At 38.3% G+C, this 27,018-nt stretch overlaps 2 protein-coding genes across 4 annotated transcripts in view; one reads left to right on the top strand and one right to left on the bottom strand.

The window, feature by feature from the left end:
* Nucleotides 1-1,837: 1,837 nt before the first annotated feature.
* Nucleotides 1,838-26,859, bottom strand: DHFR (dihydrofolate reductase). 3 transcript variants are annotated; one of them, XM_082624100.1, is made up of 6 exons: nt 26,775-26,859; nt 26,085-26,134; nt 23,516-23,621; nt 15,840-15,966; nt 11,046-11,161; nt 1,838-3,126 (listed from the first exon to the last, which is right to left on the bottom strand). In XM_082624100.1, exons 2-6 carry the CDS (start codon nt 26,107-26,109, stop codon nt 3,048-3,050), a joined length of 453 nt encoding a protein of 150 aa, XP_082480226.1. In that variant the 5' UTR covers nt 26,110-26,134; nt 26,775-26,859; the 3' UTR covers nt 1,838-3,047. The 3 variants fall into 3 exon arrangements, with proteins under 3 accessions (XP_082480226.1, XP_082480225.1, XP_082480227.1); XM_082624099.1 differs by lacking the exon at nt 26,775-26,859 and adding an exon at nt 26,471-26,617; XM_082624101.1 differs by lacking the exons at nt 26,085-26,134; nt 26,775-26,859 and adding an exon at nt 26,471-26,549.
* The window catches only part of MSH3 (mutS homolog 3), a gene marked incomplete at its 5' end in the record, with an annotated part of 184,343 nt that continues 184,136 nt past the window's right edge, over nt 26,812-27,018 (top strand). Inside the window, 1 exon segment of the mRNA XM_082624087.1 lies at nt 26,812-27,018. Coding sequence (XP_082480213.1) covers nt 26,812-27,018 — 207 coding nt within the window.

The raw sequence follows: 27,018 nt of genomic DNA, 5'->3' as shown, positions 1-27,018 counted from the left end.
CACGCATTCAGTAGTTGTGGCACATGGACCCTAGAGTGCATGGGCTTCAGTAGTTGCTGTGCATGGGCTCAGTAGTTGTGGCACGCAGGATCTAGGGTGCAGGCTCAGTAGTTGTGGCACATGGGCTTAGTTGCTCCATAGCATGTGGGATCTTCCTGGACCAGGGATCGAACCCATGTCCCCTGCATTGGCAGGTGGATTCTTAACCACTGTGTCACCAGGGAAGTCCCTACTTCCAACTTTTAAATCTATCCTAAATCAAATATTTTTACTATGCCCGATCCTCTAGTCTGAATTACCATCATTCCTCTCCTGAACTTCTGATTTTCCTGATTCTGTATATTTTAAAATTGTAAAATATTTCAAACAAACTATGCGTGGCTTTATACTTTTTACTATATTAAAAAGTATGAAAATCTTACATACACAATCATAAACATATGGAATTGCTTTAAGTGTTTAGCATTCGCTGTTCCTATGCATGCCAGCAGCCTCTTATCGCAAACACCTGGGACTCTAGCAGTTGGAGTGTGTTCAGCCATACACAGGTCAGGGAGCTGACAAACCTGGGAGCAGCCCGAAATCAACGAGTTGGGGATAAATACTCCGGATTTCCTCCCCTCCATTTCCCAGATATCTCAGCACTATTGAGTTTGTTACCCAATGGGAATTTGCTCACTGACCTTGAACTGGCCTTCTTACCTTCCCGGTTTTACTTTTCCACATACCAATTGGTGCTTTCTGGTGTCATCTATCAAATAAACTGCTTCATTCAAATTCTAGTCTCAGGATCTGCTCTGGGGGAAACCCAATATAAGACAGTAACCTACTCATTTTCTTGTCACTGGACTTGCAGGTTATTTTGTTTTTCACTGTTACAAACAAGGCTGCAACATTCTGCTACAAACTTCTCAAGATTTACGTAGGAGGTTTTCTCTTGGTATTGAGTGGAACTGCTGGGTCAAAGAGTATGTGCATCTTCATCCTTAATAAATATTGCCAACATTTTAACAGCCTGACAATGTTAAGTATTGGAGAGAATGCCACATCTGATGGTTATGGATGGTACCTTGCTGTAGTTTCATTTATTTTTTAAAAATTTATTGATTTTATTTTTCTGTTTTTGGCTGCACTGGGTCTTTGTTGCTGCACGCGGGCTTTCTCTAGTTGTGGCGAGCGGGAGCTACTCTTCGTTGCGGTGCATGGGCTTCTCATTGCGGTAGCTTCTCTTGTTGTGGAGCACGGGCTCTAGGCATGCAGGCTTCAGTAGTTGTGGCATGTGAGCTCAGCAGTTGTGAAGCAGAGGCTTAGTTGCTCTGCAGCATGTGGGATCTTCCTGAACCAGGGCTTGAACCCATGTCCCCTGCATTGGCAAGCAGACTCTTAACCACTGTGCCACCAGGGAAGCCCTCACTGTAGTTTTAATTTGCATTTCCCCAATTGCTAGTGAGAAGGTATAACTTTTTATATATTTTTGGCCCCTTGAGTTTCCTCTTCTCTAAATGGCTTCTTTTTCTTATCAGTATCTGATATCTATAAATTCTGGATACTAATAGTTTTTTCTGGTTATATTCCTTGCAGAGAGCACCACTGTCTTCTTGTGGTTTGTAAGTCTTAGTCAGTATTGATTCCTGTTCTTCTGTGTGGTCTGTTTTTTTCCCTCTATGGAAGATTTTCGGACATTTCTTTTTATTCCTGATGTTCTGTAACCTAATTTTACTGCTAAGTATAAAGGGCTCAATTTATCATTTTAAGTAATTTTTCATGAAAATAAGTATATAATGCTACAAAAAATCTAATCACAACAGACATACCTAACGCAGAAAATAACACTCCCAACTTTGATACTGTCAACAGTTTGCAGCATGCTTTTTCCCACACATGAACATTTATTAAACATTTTGAGTATTATACACAATTTGCTTCTTTTATTTAGCAATTTTTGGCATTTTCCTGTCCGTACTTCATTCTTTTTAACTGCTGCAGATGTTACATTTTATAGACATATTGGTTAGTTATTTCTTATTAATCAACATTTGGGCTGTTTCTAAGTTTGAAAAAAAAGTTGCAACAAATACTCTTAGGTCCATTTCTTTGTTCAGGATTAATTTCTAGAAGTGGAAGTTCTGGGTCCAAACCCAGAATATTTTGAATTTTAATTGATATTGCTAACTTACACTCTAAAAAGGTTGTACCAATTTATAAGGCAGAAAATGCTATTTTTTTTTGGATACTTAATCTAAATTTTTGCTAACGTGATGGGTAAAACATGTTTTAATTTTCATTATTTAGTTCTGTGAAGTTTAGTTTCTAACTTACTAATTTTGGTTTCTAGCAATATTCATTCTCAATTTATTACCTCTATGAATTTTTAATTTTAGCCATTATGTTTGATATTAGATTATTCTTTTTTGTAAAGAGCAGCCAATTCTTGTTCTATCATTGTAACATCCCATGCAATCTCAGTGAAGATCAGGAACAAAGTTTTTTAAGGTCTCAAACCTTCTCCTTTAACCACCGAAAAGGTAGTCTCGTACCTGCCTCTTTACTATCCCTGTGGAATATCCTGGATTTTTCAACTTATTGACTCCTGGTTTGAGTGAAGAGAATTTTTTTCAGAAGTGTGATATAAAGTAATTCACAGTCCCTCTTTTGATCTAATTTAAATAACTGAATGCTAGCTCTTCTGTTTATAATCCATTTCTGACCTTTGGACCCATCTGCCTAGCTCCTAGCTCTATAGGCTCTGGTTTCAGCTCATGCTACCAGGGCACTCTCCCACTGTGGGCTGTCTTGGTAGATATTCTACCCTAGGCAGGTGCTGGTCACCTATTCTTGACTGTTGATGGGCATTCAGGAAGTTACAGCAAGAAATGTTTCACAGATGGTACCTGATACAGTCTAGTTAAGATTAATAGGGAATAAAAGTACTTTGCTTAGAAATAATTATCCATAGATCTAAAGTCAACAAAGGTCTCTACAACAAAAAATACATAATTTTGCTAGGGGAGGAGGAGGCTTGAAATAGAGCAGAAAACACTTTCACATTAATTGTTCTTTTCATATACTTCAAATTTGTACTTAATGCCCTTCTCCTCCTGGACATCAGAAGGAACACCTGGATATCTGTAAAAGAAAAAGATGTATAATTAAATATTATGCAAATATACTACACATGCAAATAGTAAGAAAATATTCAAACTACAGAAAGTTAGAAAATAAAAAGTATAATTCTTCTTCCTTTCCTTCTAACTCCTAGTTTTTCTCCCCCAAACTAACCACTGTTAGCAGTTTCTCTTTTATGTTCCCACTCTGTCACCCAGCTAATATGAAATTTCTTAAGAACTTTTTGCAAGTCTTACATTTGGTATCAAATCTCTTGTGTGAGCAGAGAAAAAATAAAACACAACCTTTAACTGTTAGAGTGGAACTGAAGTTGTGTGTGGTGCATGGGGATTCTTGATTTCTGTTTAATCAGTGGACACCACACTGCTCTAATTCCCCACTGTGTGGCTTATTTCATATCCTTTACTAGAATCACTGTTTATCTGATCTTAGGTGTGTGTTTCCTTCAGCTTCTAAGTCAAAACCCAGGCCCTCCTTTGGGTATATACTTAGAAGTGGGATTGCTGGATCATACGGTAGTTCTATTATTAGTATTTTGAGGAAACATCATAGTGTTTTTCATAGTGGCTGCATCATTTTACATTCCTACCAACAATGTACAAGAGTGCCAATTTCTCCACATCCTCGCCAACACTTATCTCTTGTAGGGATATTTGCACTTCCATGTTTACTGCAGCGTTATCCACAATAGCCAAGATATGGAAACTACAGTGACAGATGAATATGTAAAGAAAATATGTATACATACAATGGAATATTATTCAGCCTTCAAAAAACAAGGAAGTCCTGCCACATGCAGCAACATGGATGAACTTGGAGGACATTATGCTAAGTGGAATAAGTCAGTCACAGAAGGACAAATACTGCATGATTCTACTGATATGAGAAATCTACAATGGTCAAATTCATAGAAACAGAGAGTAGAAGGGTAGTTCACAGGGGTTGAGGGAAGGAGGAAACAGGGAGTAGCTGTACAAAGGGTATATAAAGTTTCAGCAAGATGAGCAAGTTCTGGAGATCTTCTGTGTAACGCTCGGCCTACAGTTTACAATAGTGTATTGTACACTTAAGCATTTGTCGAGAGTAGATCTCATGCTGTGTTCTTATGACAACAAAAAAATTATTTTTCACTGAACACCACCGCCGCCCCCCCCGACAAAGAAAACCCCAAACCTGGGTCTTCCACTGAAGGCTCTTCTGACCACTCTTGTCCACAACCCTAATCTTGGTGTACTTCCATAGGTTTGTGCTGGCTGTATCCACTGTGCTTGAGATGAAGGGTCAGGAAGACTTGCTTTAGTCAGGCTTGTGTTTGAATCTGGTTCTGCTGTGTGACACTTAGCTATCAATAAAAAGTCTTCATCCTTATAGAGAATTTAGCACTGTGCCTGCTATATTAAGTGCTCTACAAATGTTACCCATTAATGATATTAGATTGTTTTGTCCCCCTAACTATTTTCTAACCTTATTGTAGGCAGAGATAACATAGAAAACAAATTTAAATCTCTTATGATACCCAACAGAATGCTGAGTAATAATAGGAATTAACCTTTTGTTGACCAATTAGAGATTATGCCATTTTGAAAAAAATATAATTAGAAACATGAAATAACAATAGCATAATAATATGTAAGAAAAAAAAAGGAGAATATATTTCAGAGGAAGAAGGTATGTTTCTATTTACTAACCATTTCCTAAGCTGTTTCTGTTCTACTGTTTTAGTAGCAATATAGTTTTTTCTTTGTTTAAAGAAATGATTTTACTAGGCCAACTTTAAACCACAATTTTGCTTTCTTAGATGAGTCACCAAAAGCAACATTTACATTTGTGTGTAAAATTCTCAAGAGTATCAAGATTGTCAGTTAACAAGATAAAAGCAAAGTATCAAATCAAAGCTATTTCTAACACCATGAATAATAATGATTTAGAAATAACTATGCTATGGGCTAGATATGGTCACTAGTCATGGTAATAATGTTTATTTTCTCTGTGAAATGAAAATTTAATTCTGCTTAAGATTAATTTTACTTTCCACAATATTCACATATTCAGTCTGTTTTAATAATGATAACTACCTCATAATCGTAATTCCAAACTTTTCTGAAGAACAAACTGCCTAAGGGCAACCTTTGAACTCCAAGTTTAAGTCTAACAGGATTTGGAAATACCACCTATTTATTATGAACTGCCCAGATAGATGGGTCTTTTCTAGAATCTTCAAGCATTAAAGAAGCAAATGAATACAAATAATCATAAGATCTGAACTGACAAAGGAGCATGAGAATAATGCAAAGATGATCTGATGGAAAGTCTAAAATAGAGGTAAACAGAGTTCCTGGAACAGGTATCTATAAGAACCAAATCATAACTAAAAATGATGACTCTATAGGAAGCACAGGCTCAGGAGGAGAGGGATCCACAAATAATATGGACAAATATGCCAGGATCCTGTTGGACAGTCAAGAAATAATGGGAATGGAAGAGGAAACATCAGCCCATCTAAATCTTACTTCAAGTGTCTACTGGTGAGGGGCATCTGTCCCAGCTCTGGAGGCAATTATTGCCTCAAAGTCCTCTTCTGGTCTTTAATCCTATTTGACTACATGATCACATGGAAGGTTGTTAACTAGAAGGAGAAGTCTGTTTGGGGCTCATTAAGTGGGAAAACTGCTGCTATAAAGTATTTTGCTCTGATGGTTTGGTTAGATCCTAGTGTGAAATAGTCTGAGATAGAAAGACTTCTTCCAGGCAAGATGAATAAGGGCAGAGCCTTAATGGACAGGCTGGCATGGTGCTGTCAAAAAAAATGATTGCATTGACAATGACCCACTGGGAAAAAAGGGAGACACAAAGTAAAACCATCTTACTTCGTTAATATTCTGCTTTTAGACTTCTACCACTTGTGGCTTCATCTACATTTTAATTTATTCTCTTCTTGTTTCACAGTAGTCCTCTTTCATTTTTATTTCATTATACTGGTGCTTTTATTACCAGGAAGTTTGGTGTTAATAAAAGATACTGTGTTTGAACTGAAACCTATGTAACCACAAGAGGCCTAGGAGAGGGATAATGGAAGTCTAAACAAAGTGGGTAGCTGTGGGGAAAGGATGAAGAGGAGTAAAGAATGATCAGAACTCATTTCTGGACAGTAGGGAGCAATTCTAAGTTGCCCAATGTAGAGAGATTTGGAAAGAAAGCTCCAGAATTGAGCAATGTTACAGACGTCCAGGGACAAAGCATATTCTCTTTGCTTCAGAGGTTTCCTTTTTCTCTATTTCATGAGAGATTTATACTACTTCATATCTCCCTTATCCCTTAGGGGATTCCCTCCATCCCATGTTAAAGAGGCTGTTACTACGTTGCTATAGGCTTGAAAGTATAGATGACCATGACGTGCTGCAGTGGAAGAAAGGACTTTTTGTTTTCTTCCATAGCCTTGTTTAGAATGTCCATTTTGGAGCAATTTCTTTGAATTTTGGCTTTGGATAGCAATTTCCTATCTCAGTCTATTCACCATTAAAAATTTCTCAGACATTTAAAGAAGAATTAATACCAGTCCTTCACAAATTCTTCTAAAACGTAGAAGAGGAGAGAACACTTCCCAACTCATTCTGTGAGGCTAGCACTATCCTGATAGCAAAAGTAGATGAAGACGTTACCAAAAAAAACCCACGGACCAATATACCAATATTCTTATGAATATAAATGTAAAAATCCTCAATAAAATATTAGCAAATGGAATTCAGCAACATATAAAAAGGATTATACATTACTACCAAGTGGGATTTATCTCAAAAATGCCAGATGGGTTTAACAGAAAAATCAACTGATGTAATATACCATATTGATAGCGTATTAAGTATTAATTATATATTTTGTCTTATTAATGACAAAAACCACATGATTATCCCAAGAGACTCAAAAAAAAAAAGTATGTGACAAAACCCAATACCCCTTCATGATAAAAACACTCAATGAATTAGAAATAGAAGAGATCTTCCTCAGTGTGATAAAGGGCATGTATTAAAGACCCACAGCTAACATTGTATTTAATGGATGCTTTCTCTCTAAGATCAGGAACAAGACAAGGATGTCTGCTCTTGCCATTTCTATTGAACATCATACTGGAGGTTCTAGCCAGGACAATTAGGCAAGAAAAAGAAATAAAAAACATCCAGATTAGAAAGGAAGAAGTAAAACTATCTCTATTTGCAAATGATATATTCGGTATCTGGAAAATCTGAAGGAATCCATTTACAATCAGAATAAATGAGTTCAGTGAGGTTGCAGGATACAAGCTCAATAAACAAAAATCAATTGTATTTCTATATATTAGTAAGAACAATCTGAAAATAAAATTAAGAAACAATTTGATTTACAATAGTATCAAAAAGAACAAAATATTTAAGAATAATTTAACAATGAAGTGCAAGGTTTGTACACTGAAAGCTACAAAACATTGCTGAAAGAAATTAAGGAAGATCTAAATAAGTTGAAAAGACATCAAATGTTCATGATTTGGCAGTTAATACTGATGTGATGGCAATACTCTCCAAAGTAATCTACAGATACAGGGCAATCTCTATCAAAATCCTACCTTGCTTTTTGGCAGAAATTGACAAGCTGATCATGAAATTCATGTGGAAATGCAAGGAACACAGAGTAGTCAAAACAACAAAGAACAACAAAGTTGGAAGACTAGTACTTCCTGATCGCAAAAGTTATTACATGGCTGCAGTAATCAAGACAGTGTGGTTCTGGCATAAAGATACACATGTAGATCAGTGGAACAGAACCGACTGTCCAGAAATAAACCCTCACATTTATGGTCAACAGATTTTCCACAGAGGTGCTAAGACAATTCAGTCGGGGAAAAGAACAGTCTTTTCAACAAATAGTGCTAGGACAACTGGTGTGCTGCTTACCAAAGAATGAACTTGGACCTCTTCCTTATAGCATATATAAATTAACTCAAACAGATCATAGACTTAAATTAAGAGTTAAAACTATAACTCTTAGAAGAAACACAGGAAAAAATCTCTGTGAGCTTGGATTAGGTAATGGTTTCTTAGGTATGAAACCAAAAGGACAATTGACAAAAGAAAAAAATAGAAAAATTGGACTACATAAAAATTAAAAACCTTTGTGCTGCAAATGATTAGGAAAAGTGAAAGTCAATTAGGAAAGTGAAAAGACAATTTAGATAATAGGAGAAAATATTTTCAACTCATATATCTGATAAAGGACTTGTATCCAGAATATTCAAAGAATTCTTAAAACTCAGTAATAGAAAGATAAATAACCAAATTTTAAAAATGGGCAAAGGATGTGAATTGATATTTTTCCAAAGAAGATACAGTATATAAATCTCCAATAAGCACCTGAAAAGATGTTCAACATCATTAGTCATTAGGGAAATGCAAATCAAAACCACAATGAGATACCACCTCATCCCTACTAGGATAGCTATAACCAAAAAGGCAGACAATAACAAGTGTTGGCAAGGATATAGAGAAACTGGAACCTTTGTATGTTGCTGGTGGGACTGTAAAATGGTACAGTCACATTATCAAAAGTTCAGCAGTTCCTCAAAATGTTAAACTATATGACCCAGTGATTCTTCTCCCAGATTATACCCAAGAGGAATGAAAATATACATCCCCACAAAAAACTTGTACATGAATGTTCAAAACATATTACATTAACCAAAAAGTGGAAATAAATCAAATGTCTACTAATTGGTGAATGGATAAATAAAATGTAGTAAATCTATACAATGGAATTCTTTTTGGCGTGAAGTACTGATACATATTACATCATGGGTGACCTTGAAAACAGTATGCTAAGTGAAAGAAGCCAATTCCATGAAAGAAGCCAATTCCAAGAAGGACTTCATATTATATGATTCTGTTAACATGAAATATCCAGAACAGGCATATCTATAGAGATAGAAAATAGATTTAGTGGTTCCTAGAGCCAGCAGGGGAAGGGAATGGAGAGCGACTGCTAATGTGTACAGGGGTTCTTTTTGGATGGTGAAAATGTTCTGAACTTAGGATTGTGGTGATGGCTGCACAACTCTGAATATACTAAAATCATTGAATTATATATTTCGAATGGGTGAATGTTGAGATGTGTGAATCATTTCTCAGGAGATGTTAATATTTTCTTTTCTAAGAGTCAAAGAGCCAGAATTGTATTTGTTTTAAGTTATCAAGGATCTTGAAGGGTCATAGCTTTGGAAAGAGGTCTAATGGAGAGTAACAGGGTTTACAAAGGTATTTAATATGAAGCTGATTCACACAGTAATGTATTCTTTTTGTTAGTAGCAAAAAGAAAGGTAAGAAATGAGGGATAGCAGAGATCAATATCCACATAATGTGAGAATCAGCAATCTAAGCAGTACAAGAGAAAATAAGGTGGGACAAAGAAACACAGCTGATTAAAAAAAATATATATATATATATGAAATCAATGTGATTTTTCTAAGTAGTCACCTTTGGAGACTATAAGCAAAAGCCTGTACTTTAGCTGTTCAGAAACTTAGAGTTCTTAGAATTTCCAGTTTTCTTTAGACCTAGTTAAGAGCCCAAGAAAATCAGTCACAAACTTCATTTGATTTGAGACCATTACCTATATTACTCTGTAAAGTAATATACTTTATTCTAAAGCTTGGCCATCCATTTATTCAGACATGGCTCTGAATGCTGCTTTTAGGAGGTATTTCCAAAATCAAACTTGCGCTCAAAGAATGACTGTTTTCAACTGAGAGTGTTTGAAAGAATGTGTTAAGAGCTAGTCTAAAAGTGTTGATATAATTATCTTCTACTCTGCATAGCCAATAGCTGAAAAGCGCTTTTAAACTAAAATGTTTTCAAAAGCAGACAGTTTCACGCTAAAATCAAAGTAAACTACAGAGTAAATCAAGTGTAACATCTTCTTCCACCTCCACCACTAAGTTAGTTCCTTCATCTTTCGCCTGAACTACTGTAACTGGTCTCCCTGCTTCACTCTTGTCCCCTCCAGCCCATTGCCCATAAACAGAAGAGTATCACTCTCTATTCAGAACCCTCTAAACCTGCCCTGGGTCTGACCCCTCTTGGTCTCCCCGTCGCTCACAATGCCCACCATGGCTTTCAGGTTCAGGGAACACGCCAGGCTTCTTTCTGCCCTCAGTTCTCTGCGCTAGCTACTTCTGGTTTCCGGAATGCTCTCCTCAGCCCTTTGTGTGGCTGGCTTCTTGCCATTTAGATCTGGTGTAGACATCACTCTTCAGAGAGGACTTCTCAGACTACACAGTATCTACCACATCACAGTATTTCAATCTACCACACAGCAACTCTTTGGATGTTTATCTATTATTTGCCACCCTCCTCCTCTACTATAAAGGATGTAATCTCCTGGAGAATAGTGACATCATCTGTCCTGGTAAACACTGTATCCCCAATGCCTAAGACAAAGTCTGATGCTAAATAAGCACTGATCTTACAGAATGAACTAATGCCTATTCTCCAGATTTCAGTGAAGTCATTAAAACCTGAACATTCCCAAGTCTGTTAAAGCAGATATCCAAAAATTCCTATAGTTTTTGTCTATAAAACACATTGCTACATAGAATTCAATCTGAAGAGACATTCTCTTTTCTATAATTCTTTTTTTTTTTGCGGTACGCGGGCCTCTCACTGTTGTGGCCCCTCCCTTTGTGGAGCACAGGCTCCGGACGCGCAGGCTCAGCTGCCATGGCTCACGGGCCCAGCCGCTCCGCAGCGGGGGATCTTCCCGGACCGGGGCACGACCCATGTCCCCTGCATCGGCAGGCGGACTCTCAACCTCTGCGCCACCAGGGAAGCCTTCTTTTCTATAATTCTTAAGCAGGAAAGCCAAAGGTGCTTCAGACCAATGAATAACATTTTACTTACTCTGGGATAAGTTTATATTTTTCCAAATCAATTTCTGGGAAAAATGTGTCACTTTCAAATTCCTGCATGATCCTTGTCACAAATAGTCTAAGATGGCCTGGCTTGTTCATGGCTTCCTTTGAAATAAAACAAAAGGCATCAATCAATTTCCTTATTTATCTGTGTCAAAAGTTATAGAAACTCTAATATTTTTGCTTTAATTACATACTGAAGTTTGTACTAGATATTAGAGACATGCTACATATCTTGTTACCTCCAAAGCATGCTATTTAATTATCCTATTCTTTAGTTTGGGACCCTGCAAAGTATGACTTAGTTGGGAATGGCCCTAATCATTTATCAATAATTACAAGGGTGAGTTCAAACATACTCTGGGCTCTAGTTTGCTTACATGAACTCTTTTTTTCATTTTAAGCATTCAATTTTGTCTTTTATCTTTGGTTGTTGTTTAAGAATTAAAAACCCCAGATTATCTAGTTACCCTCCATAGAAAAAATTTACATATGTATATATGGATAGGATAGTAATTTCATGAGACCTTGACTAATGAAAATCCCAAGGGCATACTTAGTACATATACATAAAATTTAATGCCTCAATTTCTCAGCAGATAGTTACAATGCTAGTAGGTAATTTATTCTGTCTCTTGTTGCTAATGATTGCATTTGGCATTATATTGTTAATGATTTTTCTATTACTGCCTATAGTACTATTGATAGTTTATACAGAAAAAAAACTGCCCTGGAACAAATATCTTAAAATTCTAATACAAAGTCAGGAGTCCCAACTGCAACTCTAAGAAAGCAATAACTCTTGATTTTGAAATAGCTTTTGAAACAAAACAAAAACACATATACATATAAATTCAACTGTGTGTAATACTTAAAATTCCATACAAAGGGCATAGAACGAATTTTACTTTTTATTTTCAATACTATGGCTTACATTAAATCATTTATTCTCTTGCCCCAATCAAATCAGTATTCTACCAATTCTTACTGTACCAAAAATTAGAAAAATTGAAGGGACTAATCACAGCAGCATTTGAAGATCTGTATCAAAGTTAATGATATATGGCCCAACTTTTTTCTTTTTTTAACATCTTTATTGGAGTATAATTGCTTTACAATGCTGTGTTAGTTTCTGCTGTATAACAAAGTGAATCAGCTATACATATATATATATATCCCCGTATCTCCTCCCTCTTGCATCTTCCTCTCACCCTCCCTATCCCACTGCTCTAGGTAGACACAAAGCACCCAGCTGATCTCCCTGTGCTATGCGCTGCTTCCCACTAGCTATCTATTTTACGTTTGGTAGTGTATATAGGTCCATGCCACTCTCTCACTTCGTCCCAGCTTACCCTTCCCCCTCCCCATATCAAGTCCATTCTCTACATCTGTGTCTTTATTCCTGTCCTGCCCCATGGTTCTTAAGAACCGTTTTTTGTTTTTTCTTTTTTAGATTCCATATATATGTTAGCATATGTGTTTCCTTATTTATTTTCATTTTGGCTGATCTGTCCATTGGTGAAAGTGAGGTATTAAAGTCCCCTACTGTTACTGTATTGTGTTGATTTTCCCTTTTATGGCTGTTAGCATTTGCCTTATGTATTGAGGTATTCCTATGTTGGGTGCATAAATATTTACAATTGTTATAACTTCTTCATTGATAGATCCCTTGATCATTATGTAGTGTCCCTGTCTCTTTAATAGTCTTTATTTTAAAGTCTATTTTATCTGATATGAGAATTGCTACTCCAGCTTTCTTTTGGTTTCCATTTGCATGGAATATCTTTTTCCATCCCCTCGCTATCATTCTGTATGTGTCCCTAGGTCTGAAGTGGGTCTCTTGTAGACAGCATATATACAGGTCTTGTTTTTGTTTCTATTCAGCCAGTCTGTCTTTTGGTTGGAGCATTTAACCCATTTACATTTAAGGTAGTTGTTGATATGTATATTCCTATTACCATTTACTTAACTGTTTTGCTTTTGTAGGTCTTTTCCTTCTCTTGTGTTTCCTGCCTAGAGAAGTTCCTTTAGCATTTGTTGTAAAGCTGGTTTGGTGGTGCTGAATTCTCTTAACTTTTGCTTGTCTGTAAAGGTTTTAATTTCTCCATTGAAGCTGAATGAGATCCTTGCTGGGTAGAGTAATCTTGGTTGTAGGTTTTTCCTTTTCATCACTTTAAATATGTCCTGCCACTCCCTTCTGGCTTGCAGTTTCTGCTGAAAGATCAGCTGTTAACCTTACGGGGATTCCCTTGTATGTTGCTTTTCCCTTGCTGCTTTTAATATTTTTTCTTTGTATTTATTTTTTGATAATTTGATTAATATGTGTCTTGGCGTGTTTCTCCTTGGATTTATCCTGTATGGGACTCTGCACTTCCTGGACTTGACTGACTATTTCCTTTCCCATGTTAGGGAAGTTTTCAGCTATAATCTCTTCAGATATTTTCTCAGATGCTTTCTTTTTGTCTTATTCTTCTGGGACCCCTATAATTTGAATGTTGGTACATTTAATGTTGTCCCAGAGGTCTGTGAGACTGTCAATTTTTTCTTTATTCTGCTCTGCAGTAGTTATTTCCACTATTTTATCTTCCAGGTCACTCATCTGTTCTTCTGCCTCAGTTATTCTGCTATTGATTCCTTCTAGAGAATTTTTAATTTCAATTATTGTGTTGTTCATCATTATTTGTTTGCTCTTTAATTCTTCTAGGTCCTTGTTAAACATTTCTTGTATTTTTTCCATTCTGTTTCCAAGATTTTGGATCATCTTTACTGTCATTACTCTGAATTCTTTTTCAGGTAGACTGCCTGTTTCCTCTTCATTTGTTTGGTCTGGTGGGTTTTTACCTTGCTCCTTCATCTGCTGTGTGTTTCTCTGTCTTCTCATTTTGCATAACTTACTGTGTTTGCGGTCTCCTTTTCGCAGGCTGCAGGCTTATAGTTCCCATTGTTTTTGGTGTCTGCCCCCAGTGGGTAAGGTTGGTTCAGTGGGTTGTGGAGGCTTCCTGGTGGAGGGGACTGGTGCCTGTGTTCTGGTGGATGAGGCTGGATCTTGTCTTTCTAGTGGGCATGACCACGTCCAGTGGTGTGTTTTGCAGTGTCTGTGAACATATGATTTTAGGCAGCCTCTCTGCTAATGGGTGGTGTTGTGTTCCTGTCTTGTTAGTTGTTTGGCATAGGGTGTCCTGCACTGTAGCCTGTTGGTCGTTGAGTTGAGCTGAGTCTCAGTGTTGAGATGGAGATCTCTGGGAGAGCTATCACCATTTGATATTACATGGGGCTGGGAGGTCTCTGGTAGACCAATGTCAATCTCGGCTCTCCCACCTCAGAGGCTCTGGCCTGACTCCTGGCCAGAGCACCAAGACCCTGTCAGCCACACGGCTACTAGTGTTGGAGTGCTCCTGCAGAGGCGGGGGGCGGCTGGGGCTCACTGCTTGGACAAGGACACTGGCAGCAGAAGTTCTGGGAAGTACTCCTTGGTGTGAGCCCTCCCAGAGTCTGCCATTAGCCCCACCAAAGGGCCTGTCGGCTCCAGTGCTGGGTTGCCTCAGGCCAAATAATCCTGGCCCACCTTTTCTGTACAGGGTCAGATGGTAAACATTTTAGGCTTTGTGGGCCATATGGTTTCTTACCTTTGTAGGCAAAAGCAGCCATAAACAACGCTAAACCAATGGGCATGGTTGTGTTCCATTGAAACCTTATTTACAAAAACAGGCTGGTAGTCCAGAATGTTCTGTAAGTCAATGTGATGTGAGGTGGATAATGCAAAAACCTACAGATTCTACTTCTTTATTATTTATGCAAGTACAGATATATTAAATTATATAAATGTATTTAAGTACTTAAATTGTTTAAAGAATACATTTTCAAGTGACTATGGTATTGAATCATTCAAAATGTGATCGGCACTCAGCAAAATAAACAACTTATTTTCTTAGAAATTCATTCTTGGCTGAAAAGATCAAAGGAAAATGTCTTTTTCCCCCCTATTACAAATGGAGAACGTTAAAGATTGTAGAAACAGGAACCCAAGAAACAGAGTTTTTATAATGCCACCTAGGATCCTGGTATACTTCTTTCTAAAATGATTTCAGTGTTCATATATTACGACAAGCTATAAAGGGTAGGGGCTGATTTTTCCTCTCCAGAAATGTAAACTTTCCTCAGTGTTATAAAAGAGTTATAAAATTCTATTCATTATCCTCAAAAATTTTTAAAGCTGAAGTCATCTGGTATCAAGAAAAAGGAATATTTTCTATTTAACACAGTGTCTTCCCTTATGATACGAAATCATGTCACACTTTCCCCCTACCCTCACTTTATATGAAAATTGTTGAGGGAAAGTCTTATGCTTTGAACAAGTTCATATACATCCAGTCAGTGTATCTCAAAGGAGGGCCACAGCCTTTCCTCAGTAAGGGACATAATAATATTTATCCTTGAGGAAAAGACGATAGCTTTGTGTATTTAGGCACATCCAGGGAGGAGAAGACAATGCAGTGCAAGTACAATTCTCAGGAAGGATTTAGAATGTTTTTAAAATTGGAAACATCAACTATTTTGAATTGAAAATAGACTGGTACAGACCTAAAAACTTACTTTAAAATTTTCATTTAGTTTGTATGATAGTATCAAAAAATGAATAGTGCAGATTGGCAATATGTCTAACTTCCAGGAGAAATAACATGCTTCCTTTGCTCATGGCTTAATTTTTTAAAGTTGAGATGGCAGGGAAGCTGAAAGAAAGAGGGTAGACTATTTCCTTATAGTCACAGATAACGTTACTTACCTTATAAACAGAACTGCCTCCCACTATCCATACCATGTCCACTGTATTTGTTAATTCTGGTTGCTCAATAAGTTTTAAGGCACCATCCAAACTTTTGGCAAGAAAATGAGCTCCCTGTGGAGGTTCCCTGAGATTACAAGAAAGAATTACACATAATTTCTATAAACTCCATTCATACTAGTCAAATAATCTGACTAGGAGGCAGTAATTATAAAATTAAAATCATCATAAATATGAAACCTTTCAATAAAAAGCATTTAACATCAGTATGGCCCATGGCCAATAATTCAACTCATATTTGTGTATGTATGGTCTACAATGAATCAAAAACAGAACCACTTGTGATACTGCATGATATTTGTGGTGGAAAAAAAATCACAACAGTAGTTGTTTCCGGAGGGATGGGGTAAAGATTCACTGGGAATTCACTTGAGGCAGCTTTCTGGGAGTGACAGTAATGTCCTATATCTTTGATATGGGGTTACATAGGTGCGTATATTTGTTAAAATATAGCAAATGTAGGGGCTTCCCTGGTGGCGCAGTGGTTGAGGGTCCGCCTGCCGATGCAGGGGATGCGGGTTTGTGCCCCGGTCCAGGAGGATCCCACATGCCGTGGAGCGGCTGGGCCCGTGAGCCATGGCCGCTGAGCCTTGCGTCCGGAGCCTGTGCTCCGCAACGCGAGAGGCCACAGCAGTGAGGCCCGCGTACCGCAAAATAAATAAATAAATAAACAAAATATAACAAATGTACATGTAAGACTTGTACATTTCATTGTACACGTTTATTTCAAAAGAAAAAAATAGTAAAGTAATATTAAACTCTAGTTAATGAGATACATAATGAATTATTTAGGGGAAAATGTACTAATGTCTGCAGTTTACTTGGAAAAGCATAAAAATAACAAGACTGATGGATGGTTGGATGGATGATAAAACAAGCATAGTATAAAATAATCTATGTGGTAGAATCTGTGTTGTGGGTATACAGGTGTTTACTGTAAAATTCTTTCTATAGGCTTGAAAGTCTTCATGATAAAATGTTGGAAAAAGAGTGATATGTTTGAGTGACTGTAGTTTGGACTGATATTCAAACTGTTAATATGTGGTTACCTTTGGGGTGTGGGGAAAGGATTCTCATGTTTCAAACAATATAGAAATAAATGAATTATCAAAAAATGAGCATGTTATTACTTTTGTAATTAAAAATCCCAAAGGGGAAAAGTCAATTAATTTATTGTTTATATTGACTAGCTCAGTCTCTCCCAACCTCCAAAACCATTATTTTGGTGAGAGTTTGCAATTCCCTTTATAAACGAAGAAACATGCAGAATTGGCTTTCAGAGTAATTAGACACAACAGAAATTACAATTCAATGTCAAGTTCTTAGACTGATGCTTTTAAAAAATAATATAATTGCCTTTGAACTAGTAGTTCTAACAATGATTAACTAAGAGCTAATGGGGACTATTCATTATCTTTGCTGCCTCCTTTCTCACCTTCTTGATATCTATTTGACTTACTTTGCTCTTTGTCATCTCTCAAGGAGTTAAGATAGCACAAAGAATGTATTTTGATTCAAAGCTGGAAGAAGACACGACTAGGGTGAAGCTAAAGGAGCCAAGGGATCCCCAAAGGTATCAGGGCAGTTGCAGTGACTAGGATGGACCAGGCCATTCGAGGGGAGAACTGAATTTAGAAGAAACAGATTTGGAGTTGGGGGGAGAAGACAGTCTAGTTAATAAACCAAGTTTACAATGACTTTGAAAGAGTCTAGATGGTTTTAGTAACTGAGGATGTTTAAGTCAGGACTGATGACAGGAGTTAAGGTAGGATGTAAATTGGTGATTTAGGAACTGACATAAGAGGAAAACCGGAAGAGGTATTCTAGAAGTAGGTGGATTACGGCAAAATGATTTAGAAGGTGGTATATGTGGTTGGTGTGGACTTCAAAGAAAAGGGACAATCTTTTTGTGAAGACTGTGGAACAATGGCTTGAGAATGATTCAAGGGATTAAGGTAAAGACTATTTCTTTGCCCTTTTGCAGTGAGTCTAAAAAGGAAAACAAAGAACAGATTAAGGATTTGTTTCAGATTTTAGTTGTAAAAAAGACATGGAGGAAATGCTTCAGCACAGTATTGCTACTTAGTGGTATAGAAATGTTTCACAAGAAACACTTGACCCTAGATGGGCAGAAAATTAGCAAAAAAATTGAGCCAATGGTTGAGTTCCTCAGCCTCTTCACAGCACAAATCCTAGAAACTAACACAATAAATACCATATAGCAAGCACTCAATATTGTTACTTATTTCATTACTAAATTTTCTTTCTATAATTATCTCAATTCGATCCAGATTGGATTCCCTCACAAAGGACAGTTGGTATGTGGTAGCACACATACTCTACATCAAGAAGTGTGTGGCCATGATTGATATTTTGCTTGTTACCCAGAATCTTGAATTCCCTCAGAGGGTTGGCATGAAGATTAAAAGAGATAATGCACATAGCAGGCACTCCAGTGATACTTCCATCCCTTTCCTTAAAAGCCCTAATCAAGGGAGGCTGCTTTTTACCTGATGGATAGCTGTATTACAAAGAAAATATCTAACATTTATTGAGTGCCTACTTGCTCTGACAAGTAGTAGGGTCAGGCACTGCTTTATACTCATCATACCATTTAATGTTGCCAGCAGTCCTATGTAGGAACTATTATCCCTTTTTACAGATGAGGATATTGAGGGTGAGGGATTAGGTTGCCAATAGTCACACAGCTAGGAAATGGTGGACCTAGGATTTGAGTTCCAGCAGCCTGACTTTGGGGCCTGAGCTGCACTTCTTATTCAGACAATAGGCTTTCAACTGGTGGTCACGGGCTACAAAGGTGTTAGATTCTGGTTCCCTCAGGCCTCAGATGGTGTGGCCTAGTTTAGGCAGAGCCCTCAGACCAGTGTTTTCTGGCCTTAAGCTGCCTCATTTGATTACCCTGGGGTATTATATAAACATTATCCTTTCCATTGTGCCTGATGAAAGAGGATGGCAGATAGAATTCTTCCCCAGTTTCCCTGAGGACTGTTGGGAAAACAGTTAAAAACAAAAACTCTAGGCTAGAATCACATCTTAACCAGAATTCAGAAATATGTTCACTTTAAGACCTTTAATACTCAGTCTTTAAAAATGTGATTTCTAACTATTAAGAATTGATTCAAATATGCTTCATCCTCATAATTGAATACTATGTGGCCACTAAAAATATTTATAGAAATTAATCTTTTAATATATTGAGTGGGGAAAAGGCAGGTTACAAAGTGTTGTTATGTGGGATGATTCTGTTTTTATAAACTGACTACAGACCATTTATTCCATGAAAATTCTGGAACCCCTACTTTGCTAGGAGATATGCTAGGTGCTGGAAATAGAGATTTAAAAAAAAATGCACTTCCTGTACCAAGAAGGTTGTGATGGCAGGCAAAAAAAGGCTCAGCAGTGGCCATAAAAGTGAAAAGGACATGCAATGGGGATGTATGAAGGATGCTAGATGGGCACAGAGGTTGTGCCTCATCTGGTTGGGGTGACAGAAAGAATTCTCTTTGGAGTCTGATCCCTTAGCTGAGTCTTGAAGGAGGTAAAAACATGAGCAAAACACAGAAGTGACAGGCCACTATAAATATTATTGAGGCTTACATTAAGGTTATTTAACACAAGAAAGCTCCAGGAAAATTGAGAGGAGAAGAAAAGTAATCTGTGGTGAGGTTTAAAATACTAAAGGGCAGTATAATACAGCAAGGTCCTGAGGACAGAAAAAAAAATGGAGTCTAGAATAAAACAGTGGAGGTGGGGGAAGGAATTGATTTTAAAAGCAGGGGATTTTTCTGTCTCAAGATTGAGGGAAGGAAGAAAAAAGCGATAACGTTAAGGTGAAAATAAGATCATGAGCCTGTCCATTGTGATCTCATTAATATTAATATTTTCAATAAGCTACAAAATTATGTAATTTTGCTAAAATAGCAAGGACTGGGGGAGTAGGACCTGATATCTGTAGGGTACCTTCTGTGTGCCAGAAATTTAACATATAAAATATTAATTAACCCTCAAAATCACCCTAAGAAGTTGTCATTATTAATCCCACTCAGTAGATAAGAAAGTTGAGGCTCAGCAAGGCTCAAAGTTAAAAAAGCCTAAAGCCACAAAGTTAATAGGTGCCAGAACAGGTATTAGAAGCCAGGTTGCTAAGTCTTTGCTACACCAAGTATGTGGGTGGTGGGGAGAGAACCGAAGCTTTATGAAGAGAAGAAAGTTTTAATCACTGTGGAGAATATGATAGCAGGACCATAAAAAATTATTCTGCCATGAAATGTTAGACAACTTCATGGACTGAAGACAGTTTACAACATCTTATATCATGCAGGCAATTTTGGATTTTCTAAAGATGCTGCCAAAGCTGCAGCATTGCAGTAAAACTTCTTTATTTGATTTTTGGTTCCAAAGACTTTAAAAAACCTCTTTATTTTGATATAAATCACATACCACACAATTCACCCTTTTAATGTATACAATTCAGTGATTTTTTATTATGTTCATGGAGTACAGTTGTCATCATTATCTACTTTTAGAACATTTCCATCACCCCCAAAAGAAACCCTGTATCTATTATCAGTCATTCCCCACTCCCAGGCAACCAATAATCTACTTTCTGTCTCTACAGATTTGCCTATCCTGGACATTTCATTTCATATAAATGGAATCAAATGGCCATCAGTGTGTGGCTTTTTAAATTTTCACTCAGTATACTGTTTTCAAAGCTTATTCATGTTGTAGCATATATCAGTACTTCATTCCTTTTATTGTGGAATAACATTGCATTGCATGGATATAGCACATTTTGTTTATCCATTTATCAGCTGATGGACATTTGGGATGTTTCCACTTTTTGGCTACTATGAATGATGCTGCTATGAACATTTGTGTACAAGTTTTTATGTAATCATGTTTTCATTTCTCTTGGTTATATACCAAAGAGTGGAATTGCTGGGTCATATGATAATTCTATGTTTAACATCTTGAGAAAATGCCTGTTTTCCAAATGTGGCTGCATAATATTTCTTTTAAAGCCACAACTTGATTGTCTAGAAAGCTTTGGAAAGGCATTTTTCTATACCTTATTAAGGGAACAGTTATGCAAAATGACTAGTATCTGGCAGCAAATTTTTGGATTACTTTGAGGATTCAGTTTCTTTTTACATTGTGGGGTGGTGGTGAAAAATTGAATATCTCTGAAAGCTTGCATGAGCAAGAGATTTACATGTGTATATCTCCCCCCCGCCTTTTATTTAGGACCTAGCAGTGCCTGGCACATAGCAGGTGCTCAGGATATGTGTGGAACTGACCAGCAAGTAGGGAAGCAGAAGGGACAAAAAATAACTCTAAATTTTTTCTCTAACTTGTATCCTTATTTCCTTGGTGTACTTGGTGATAAAGATTTTAAATTTTCTCTCTGCCTTAAAAAAAAAGTGAAATGCACCAACAAATGTTACATATAAATACATAAGAAACAACTGAATCCAATTACATACACCACAGGGGGGTCATAAGGAAGAAATAAGACTCATCATTTGAGGAGATATGCTGGCCCAACTGAACATCTCCCCCACTGAGATTTCTTTATGTTTGTTTTAGCTCAAGCTGGCCATAAATAAACTTGAGTAGTGTTCAAGAATATGTTATTAAAGAGTCTCTGGGAATGGCAATACGGTCTGTGAATTTGGATTCTATGAAGTCAAGATATAATCAGAATATCCTAGCAACCAGGAGAAAGAGAACAGCATGAAGATCGGGGCAGATGGCAAGATGCACATCAACATATTCCCCATCACCCAAAGGCAATCAGTGAAATATTCTGGTATACTTTCTTCCAGGTTTTTAACCTATACCATTCTAGGAGGGATTTAGGAGAAAATCTATATAAGCCTGAATCCCCTTAGGCTACAGCTGTGTAGTGTTTTTCCTTCCGTGGTTGGATAGTCTTCAGGTGTTCACTTGGCTAGGCTATAGTAGTTATTTAGACACTAATCTAGGTGTTGCTGTGAAGGTATTTTGCAGATGTGATTAAAGTTGATAATTAAATGACTTTTATGTGGGTGGACCTAATTCAAAGGGTTGAAAGGCCTTAAGAACAGATCTGAGGCTTCCTTGAAGAAGAAATTTCACCAGCGGGCAGCAGCTTCAGCCCCTTCTGCAGAGTTCCTCCCTGCCCTTCCTGATGGCCTGCCCTATAGATACTTGGACTTGCCTACCCAGCCCCGTAACTGTGGAATTCCTTGCAATAAAATTCTTTTATCTATCTATCTATCTATCCATCTATCTATCTTCTACTGGTTCTGCTGCTCTGGGTGAACCCTAATAATACACATGGGAAAGGAATATTATGACCACCGTTATTAAGCAAGCAGTGCCCTAGGATGCTGCATTTTTTTTTTTTTTTTTTTTTGCGGTAAGCGGGCCTCTCACTGTTGTGGCCTCTCCCATTGCGGAGCACAGGCTCTGGACGCACAGGCTCCGGACGCACAGGCTCAGTGGCCATGGCTCATGGGCCCAGCTGCTCTGTGGCATGAGGGATCTTCCCGGACCGGGGCATGAACCTGTGTCCCCTGCATCAGCAGGCGGACTCTCAACCACTGCACCACCAGGGAAGCCTGATGCTGCATTTTTTGTGTGATTATATTTTTAGTTTAAGAGAGAATAATTACCATGCCAGTCCTAAACTTTCCCTTATGGTATAATTCAGGTTCCCCTCTCCCCCCGAGAAAACTCCTGCAAAACCCCTTGAGGTTCCAGAAGTTATTTTAGTGGGCTGGGGCCAATGAAAAAAATAACAAAAAGAAACAAAATAGCAATCGGTTTGCATCACATGTAGAGTAAATGCCATGGAAGCCTTGGTGAAGGTAAAAGCACTGGAGTTGACTTGATGAAGAGTCTTAATGCTTTTACCTAAACTGCTTCCCCCTCCTCAACCTGCCAAGTCCCCAGGGCATTTCCAGGCATCCAGAACTATGTTACCTAATGTTAAATTGGTAAACAGAAAAATTCCTCCCCCAGACCAACTAGAGACACTCCCTAGAATTCCTAGGAAATGCTTCCATTTCAAAACTTTGAAAATTTTAACCTTCAGATGCTGGGTAAAGAACACAAGCACAAAATATTATTTGGCTGTTGTGGTAAACTAGAAATAACAGGGCACAAGACTAGGACCAGTTTTTAGCCCATCCTAAAATTTACATCTTATTGCATTTAGGGCTAGGTACAGAGAGGGGATAACCACTTAAGTTTGGCAAGTTCCATAATATATGTATTTTGATTTTACGTGAAACTAGAAAAGTTTATTAAATTACATTATATAACTGATATTTAAGTCTACTGAATAATGGTTCAAGGAAACGTGCAAATCTATTACCATAGTTAGATTTAATGTAATTTGTCAAGGTGATGAAATTAGTCACTTGAGTAGAATAAGTTACTGTCATATGGCATAAATAACTGCTTCTTATTTTCTGTAATCACCTTTATGATATTAAGTAGCTTCATCCATAGTTACATTCATACTGTTTTATTTTGTCCTATACTGACCTCTACCATAAGAAACGGAACATGATTTTCTTGTGGTGAATTTATGGTATAGTACTTACTTGAGTTCTCTACTGAGAACTATATTAATTCTGTCCTTTAATGGTCGATTCTTCTCTGGAATGGAGAACCAGGTTTTCCTACCCATAATCACCAAATTCTGTTTACCTGTAAAGTCACATGCAAAAGATAAATATATTTTGGGAGTATACATATATATTTTTATATATTCATACATATATGCATAGATATGATTGTCATAGGGACACCTAGTGGATCTGCTTTAAAAAATTAGAATTTAAAACAGCTTTATTAAAATTTACCATTTGTCATCCATTATCTAAGTCTAGTAACTGTTATTTCCTTTGGCTTTAGCCAACTTATAACCAATATATAGTTTTCATCAACTGTAGTCATGTATATTATAGTAGTTAAGAGCAAAGATTCTGGGTTGAAGTGCTCAAATTGAATGTATTCTGTCATCTACTAGGTGAGTCATGTTTATCTCTTGTGCCTTATTTTCCTTATCTATAAAACGGAGATAACGATAGTTCCTTCTTGTAGAGTTGTTGTGGCGATTGAAGACTTACAACAATACTCAGCATCTAATATGTACCGTAATAACTGATGTAACAGTATTATTCATATTTGCATACTTTATAGATTTAAATGTCATACTTTTTTAAAGACAGCTGCTTAATATTCCATGCAGTTAGCTTAAAACATTATCAATTGTGCCTCTGTGCATCTATTTCAAGTATAACACATCTATAAAAACTTTACACATGTAAAGCTTCCATTTTTGTTTAATTACTTAGGAGAAGAAAACCCTTGGGAGTCAGGTATCTGGATCAAAGGAACATACTCATTTCTATGGTTTCTGATATGTTCTGGTAGACCATCAAAAGGAGTGCATGTATGTTTTCTTTTTTTTTAATGTAGTTTTGTTTTATTACTTTAAAAAAATTATTTATTTAATTAATTTATTTTTGGCTGCGTTGGGTATTCGTTGCTGTGCATGGGCTTTCTCTAGTTGCGGTGAGTGGGGGCTACTGTTCGTTGCAGTGCACAGGCTTCTCATTGCAGTGGCTTCTCTTGTTGTGGAGCACAGGCTCCAGGCGCATGGGCTTTAGTAGTTGTGGCTTGCGGGATTCAGTAGTTGTGGCTCGCAGGCTCTAGAACACAGGCTCAGTAGTTGTGGCGCACAAGCTTAGTTGCTCCGTGGCATGTGGGATCTTCCCGGACCAGGGATCGAACCCGTGTCCCCTGCATTGGCAGGCAGATTCTTAACCACTGTGCTACCAGGGAAGTCCCTGTATCTGTTTTATTAAAGAATCATCACTGGTTTGATTTTATTTAAACAAAAACACTAAATTTACAAACTGCAAGTCGTAAGACTAAGCATTTTTCAGGTTTTGTTTCACTACTCTTACCAAATATTACCTCCAAACGTTGGGAAAAAAATTTTTCCTCCAAGAATAAACAAACAAAAAACCCCCTATAATTCAGAGTACCCTTATACAATATGCACTATATTTTCAAAGACAGAGCTTTACGTGTTCAGTAAGGAGATATCAACTATTAAAGATAATGGAGCTAATAGGTGAGGAATTCTGATGAGGAATATGGCACAGACCTGACCTAACAACTAAGGTAGAGATGATGAGTGAAGGACATAGGGAGGCGTTAAAAAAAAAAAAAAAAAAAAAGAGCCAAGACATCCTTGGTACCCTTTCATTCGTTCATCCAAGTAATACTATATTTACTGAAAACCAGCAAACAGGTCAGGCATGGGATGCTCTTCCTATTAGCAGGCCATACTTAGGATTCTTGAGAGAGGTTCATGTCAATTTTTTAGCTTCAAGCTTTTGCCATCATGTCTCCACTAGTGACTCAAGGGTCAAATTGAAGTACCTTTTATCTGCCCTGTTATAGTTATGCTGCATCTGCTCCTTTCTGATTTACTGTTTCCCTGTTTACTCTGCTATTCCTCCTCTAATGAATAAACACACATGTCTCTTAGGTTTTTTCTCCCTCATGCCCACATTTTTATCCTTGGTTATCCTCTTCTCTCCAGTGGCTCAATTCACCTAGTTCCCCGTGCCTGACATTGTCCCGGATATACTACAAGCACTTTAAAATCATCATCATTACAGCTGCACGCTATTCCCCACTCCTTTATTCTCCATGTCACCCAGACTCTCAAACTGAAAATCTGAGAGTTCATCTTTGATGCCTTCCTGCATCACCTTTGACTTTCTTATCTCCAAATTGAGTATCTTGTAACCGCTTTTTGGACTTTTGTCCTCTCTATTGCCATTCAGGCACTATCATCTCTTCCAGCAGCTATTTCAAAGGCCTGTTCTGGCTTCCTTTGCCAGCGCTAACCTCCACAGAAGCCTCTACCTAGCTTCCAATTTTGACCAATACCTGAGTTGTACGCGTGCCCACATAAAATCTCAAATTTTTTCAAAAAAAAATGTTTAATGAACCTTGGGAACTGCATACACATTTATGTTAGGACAAAAGGTCCCAGACTAACATGAAAAACTTTTACATAAAATTTGCACTGGTAAGCATCCGTAGGCAAGACCCTTCGCAAATTTGAATCACTTAAAAATCCCACATTACCTTCGACTGAAGAGGTTGTGGTCATTCTTTGGAAATACCTGTATTCATTCCTACAAGTTAGAGAAACACATGGAGTTACTCAGAATGTGATCCCGTGGGCTTCAGCTCTAACGCACCCGACAAACGGTGCGCTGGGGGGACCTCCAGGACCGGGACTTTGCTCTGGGGTAGGACGCGGGGGAAAAAGGCCTAGCGGGGCAGCTGGAGCGGGACGGAAATCAGTAACTAGCCGCCAGGCTCCTGACGCGGAAGGAAGTCTAAACCTACCTCCCGCCAACTCAGGTCACGAGTCCGACCCCTTCTCGCAGCGTCGACCCGGCCCGGCCCAGGTGCCCCGATTAAGCTCCGATCCAACACACTCGACCCACCCCCGGCCCAGCAGGTACCTGAGCGGGGGCCAGGGCAGGTCCCCGTTCTTGCCGATGCCCATGTTCTGGGACACAGCGACGATGCAGTTTAGCGGACGAACCATGATAGCGGCAGAAAACACGTCCGAGCTAGCACGTCACACTGACACTAGGATTACCCTCCAGCTTGGCGCGAAATTTTGGCCACCCCGCCCCCTCAGTCCTATTTGTGCAGGCGAGACCCCGCCCTCGTCCCGCCCCCCGCCCCGGCGCACCGCAAGGTTGCGACGTGCTCGCGCCCGCAGACGCCCTGGGAACGGCGGCCGCGGGCTCGCGCTGCTACCTCGTCCTGCTCCCGGGCTGTGGCTGCCTGCTCCGCGATGCCGCGCCGAAAGCTGGCCTCTGGTGGAGCCGCTCCCGCCGGCCCAGGCCCTGCAAGGCAGGCGGTTTTGAGCAGATTCTTCCAGTCTACGGGAAGCCTGAAATCCACCTCCTCCCCAACTGGTGCAGCCGAGAAGGCGGATCCTGACTCTGACTCCGCAGCGCCCCTAGCGTCCACTCTCCCGCCTCAGTTGCAGCCACACGTG

Source organism: Mesoplodon mirus (genome assembly GCF_964341445.2).
Source record: "Mesoplodon mirus genome assembly, chromosome: 5".
In the NCBI taxonomy this organism is placed as follows: Eukaryota; Metazoa; Chordata; class Mammalia; order Artiodactyla; family Ziphiidae; genus Mesoplodon; species Mesoplodon mirus.
This window is presented reverse-complemented; position numbering and strand designations above follow the sequence as displayed.

Bases quoted from the DNA above. Each gene is read 5' to 3' on its own strand.
- DHFR (XM_082624099.1), bottom strand. From the start codon at position 26,556: ATGGTTCGTCCGCTAAACTGCATCGTCGCTGTGTCCCAGAACATGGGC. The intron at 26,135-26,470 runs GTACCTGCTGGG...TCTAACTTGTAG, and splicing joins CTGCCCTGGCCCCCGCTCAG to GAATGAATACAGGTATTTCC. The intron at 15,967-23,515 runs GTAAGTACTATA...TTGTAATCTCAG, and splicing joins GTTCTCAGTAGAGAACTCAA to GGAACCTCCACAGGGAGCTC.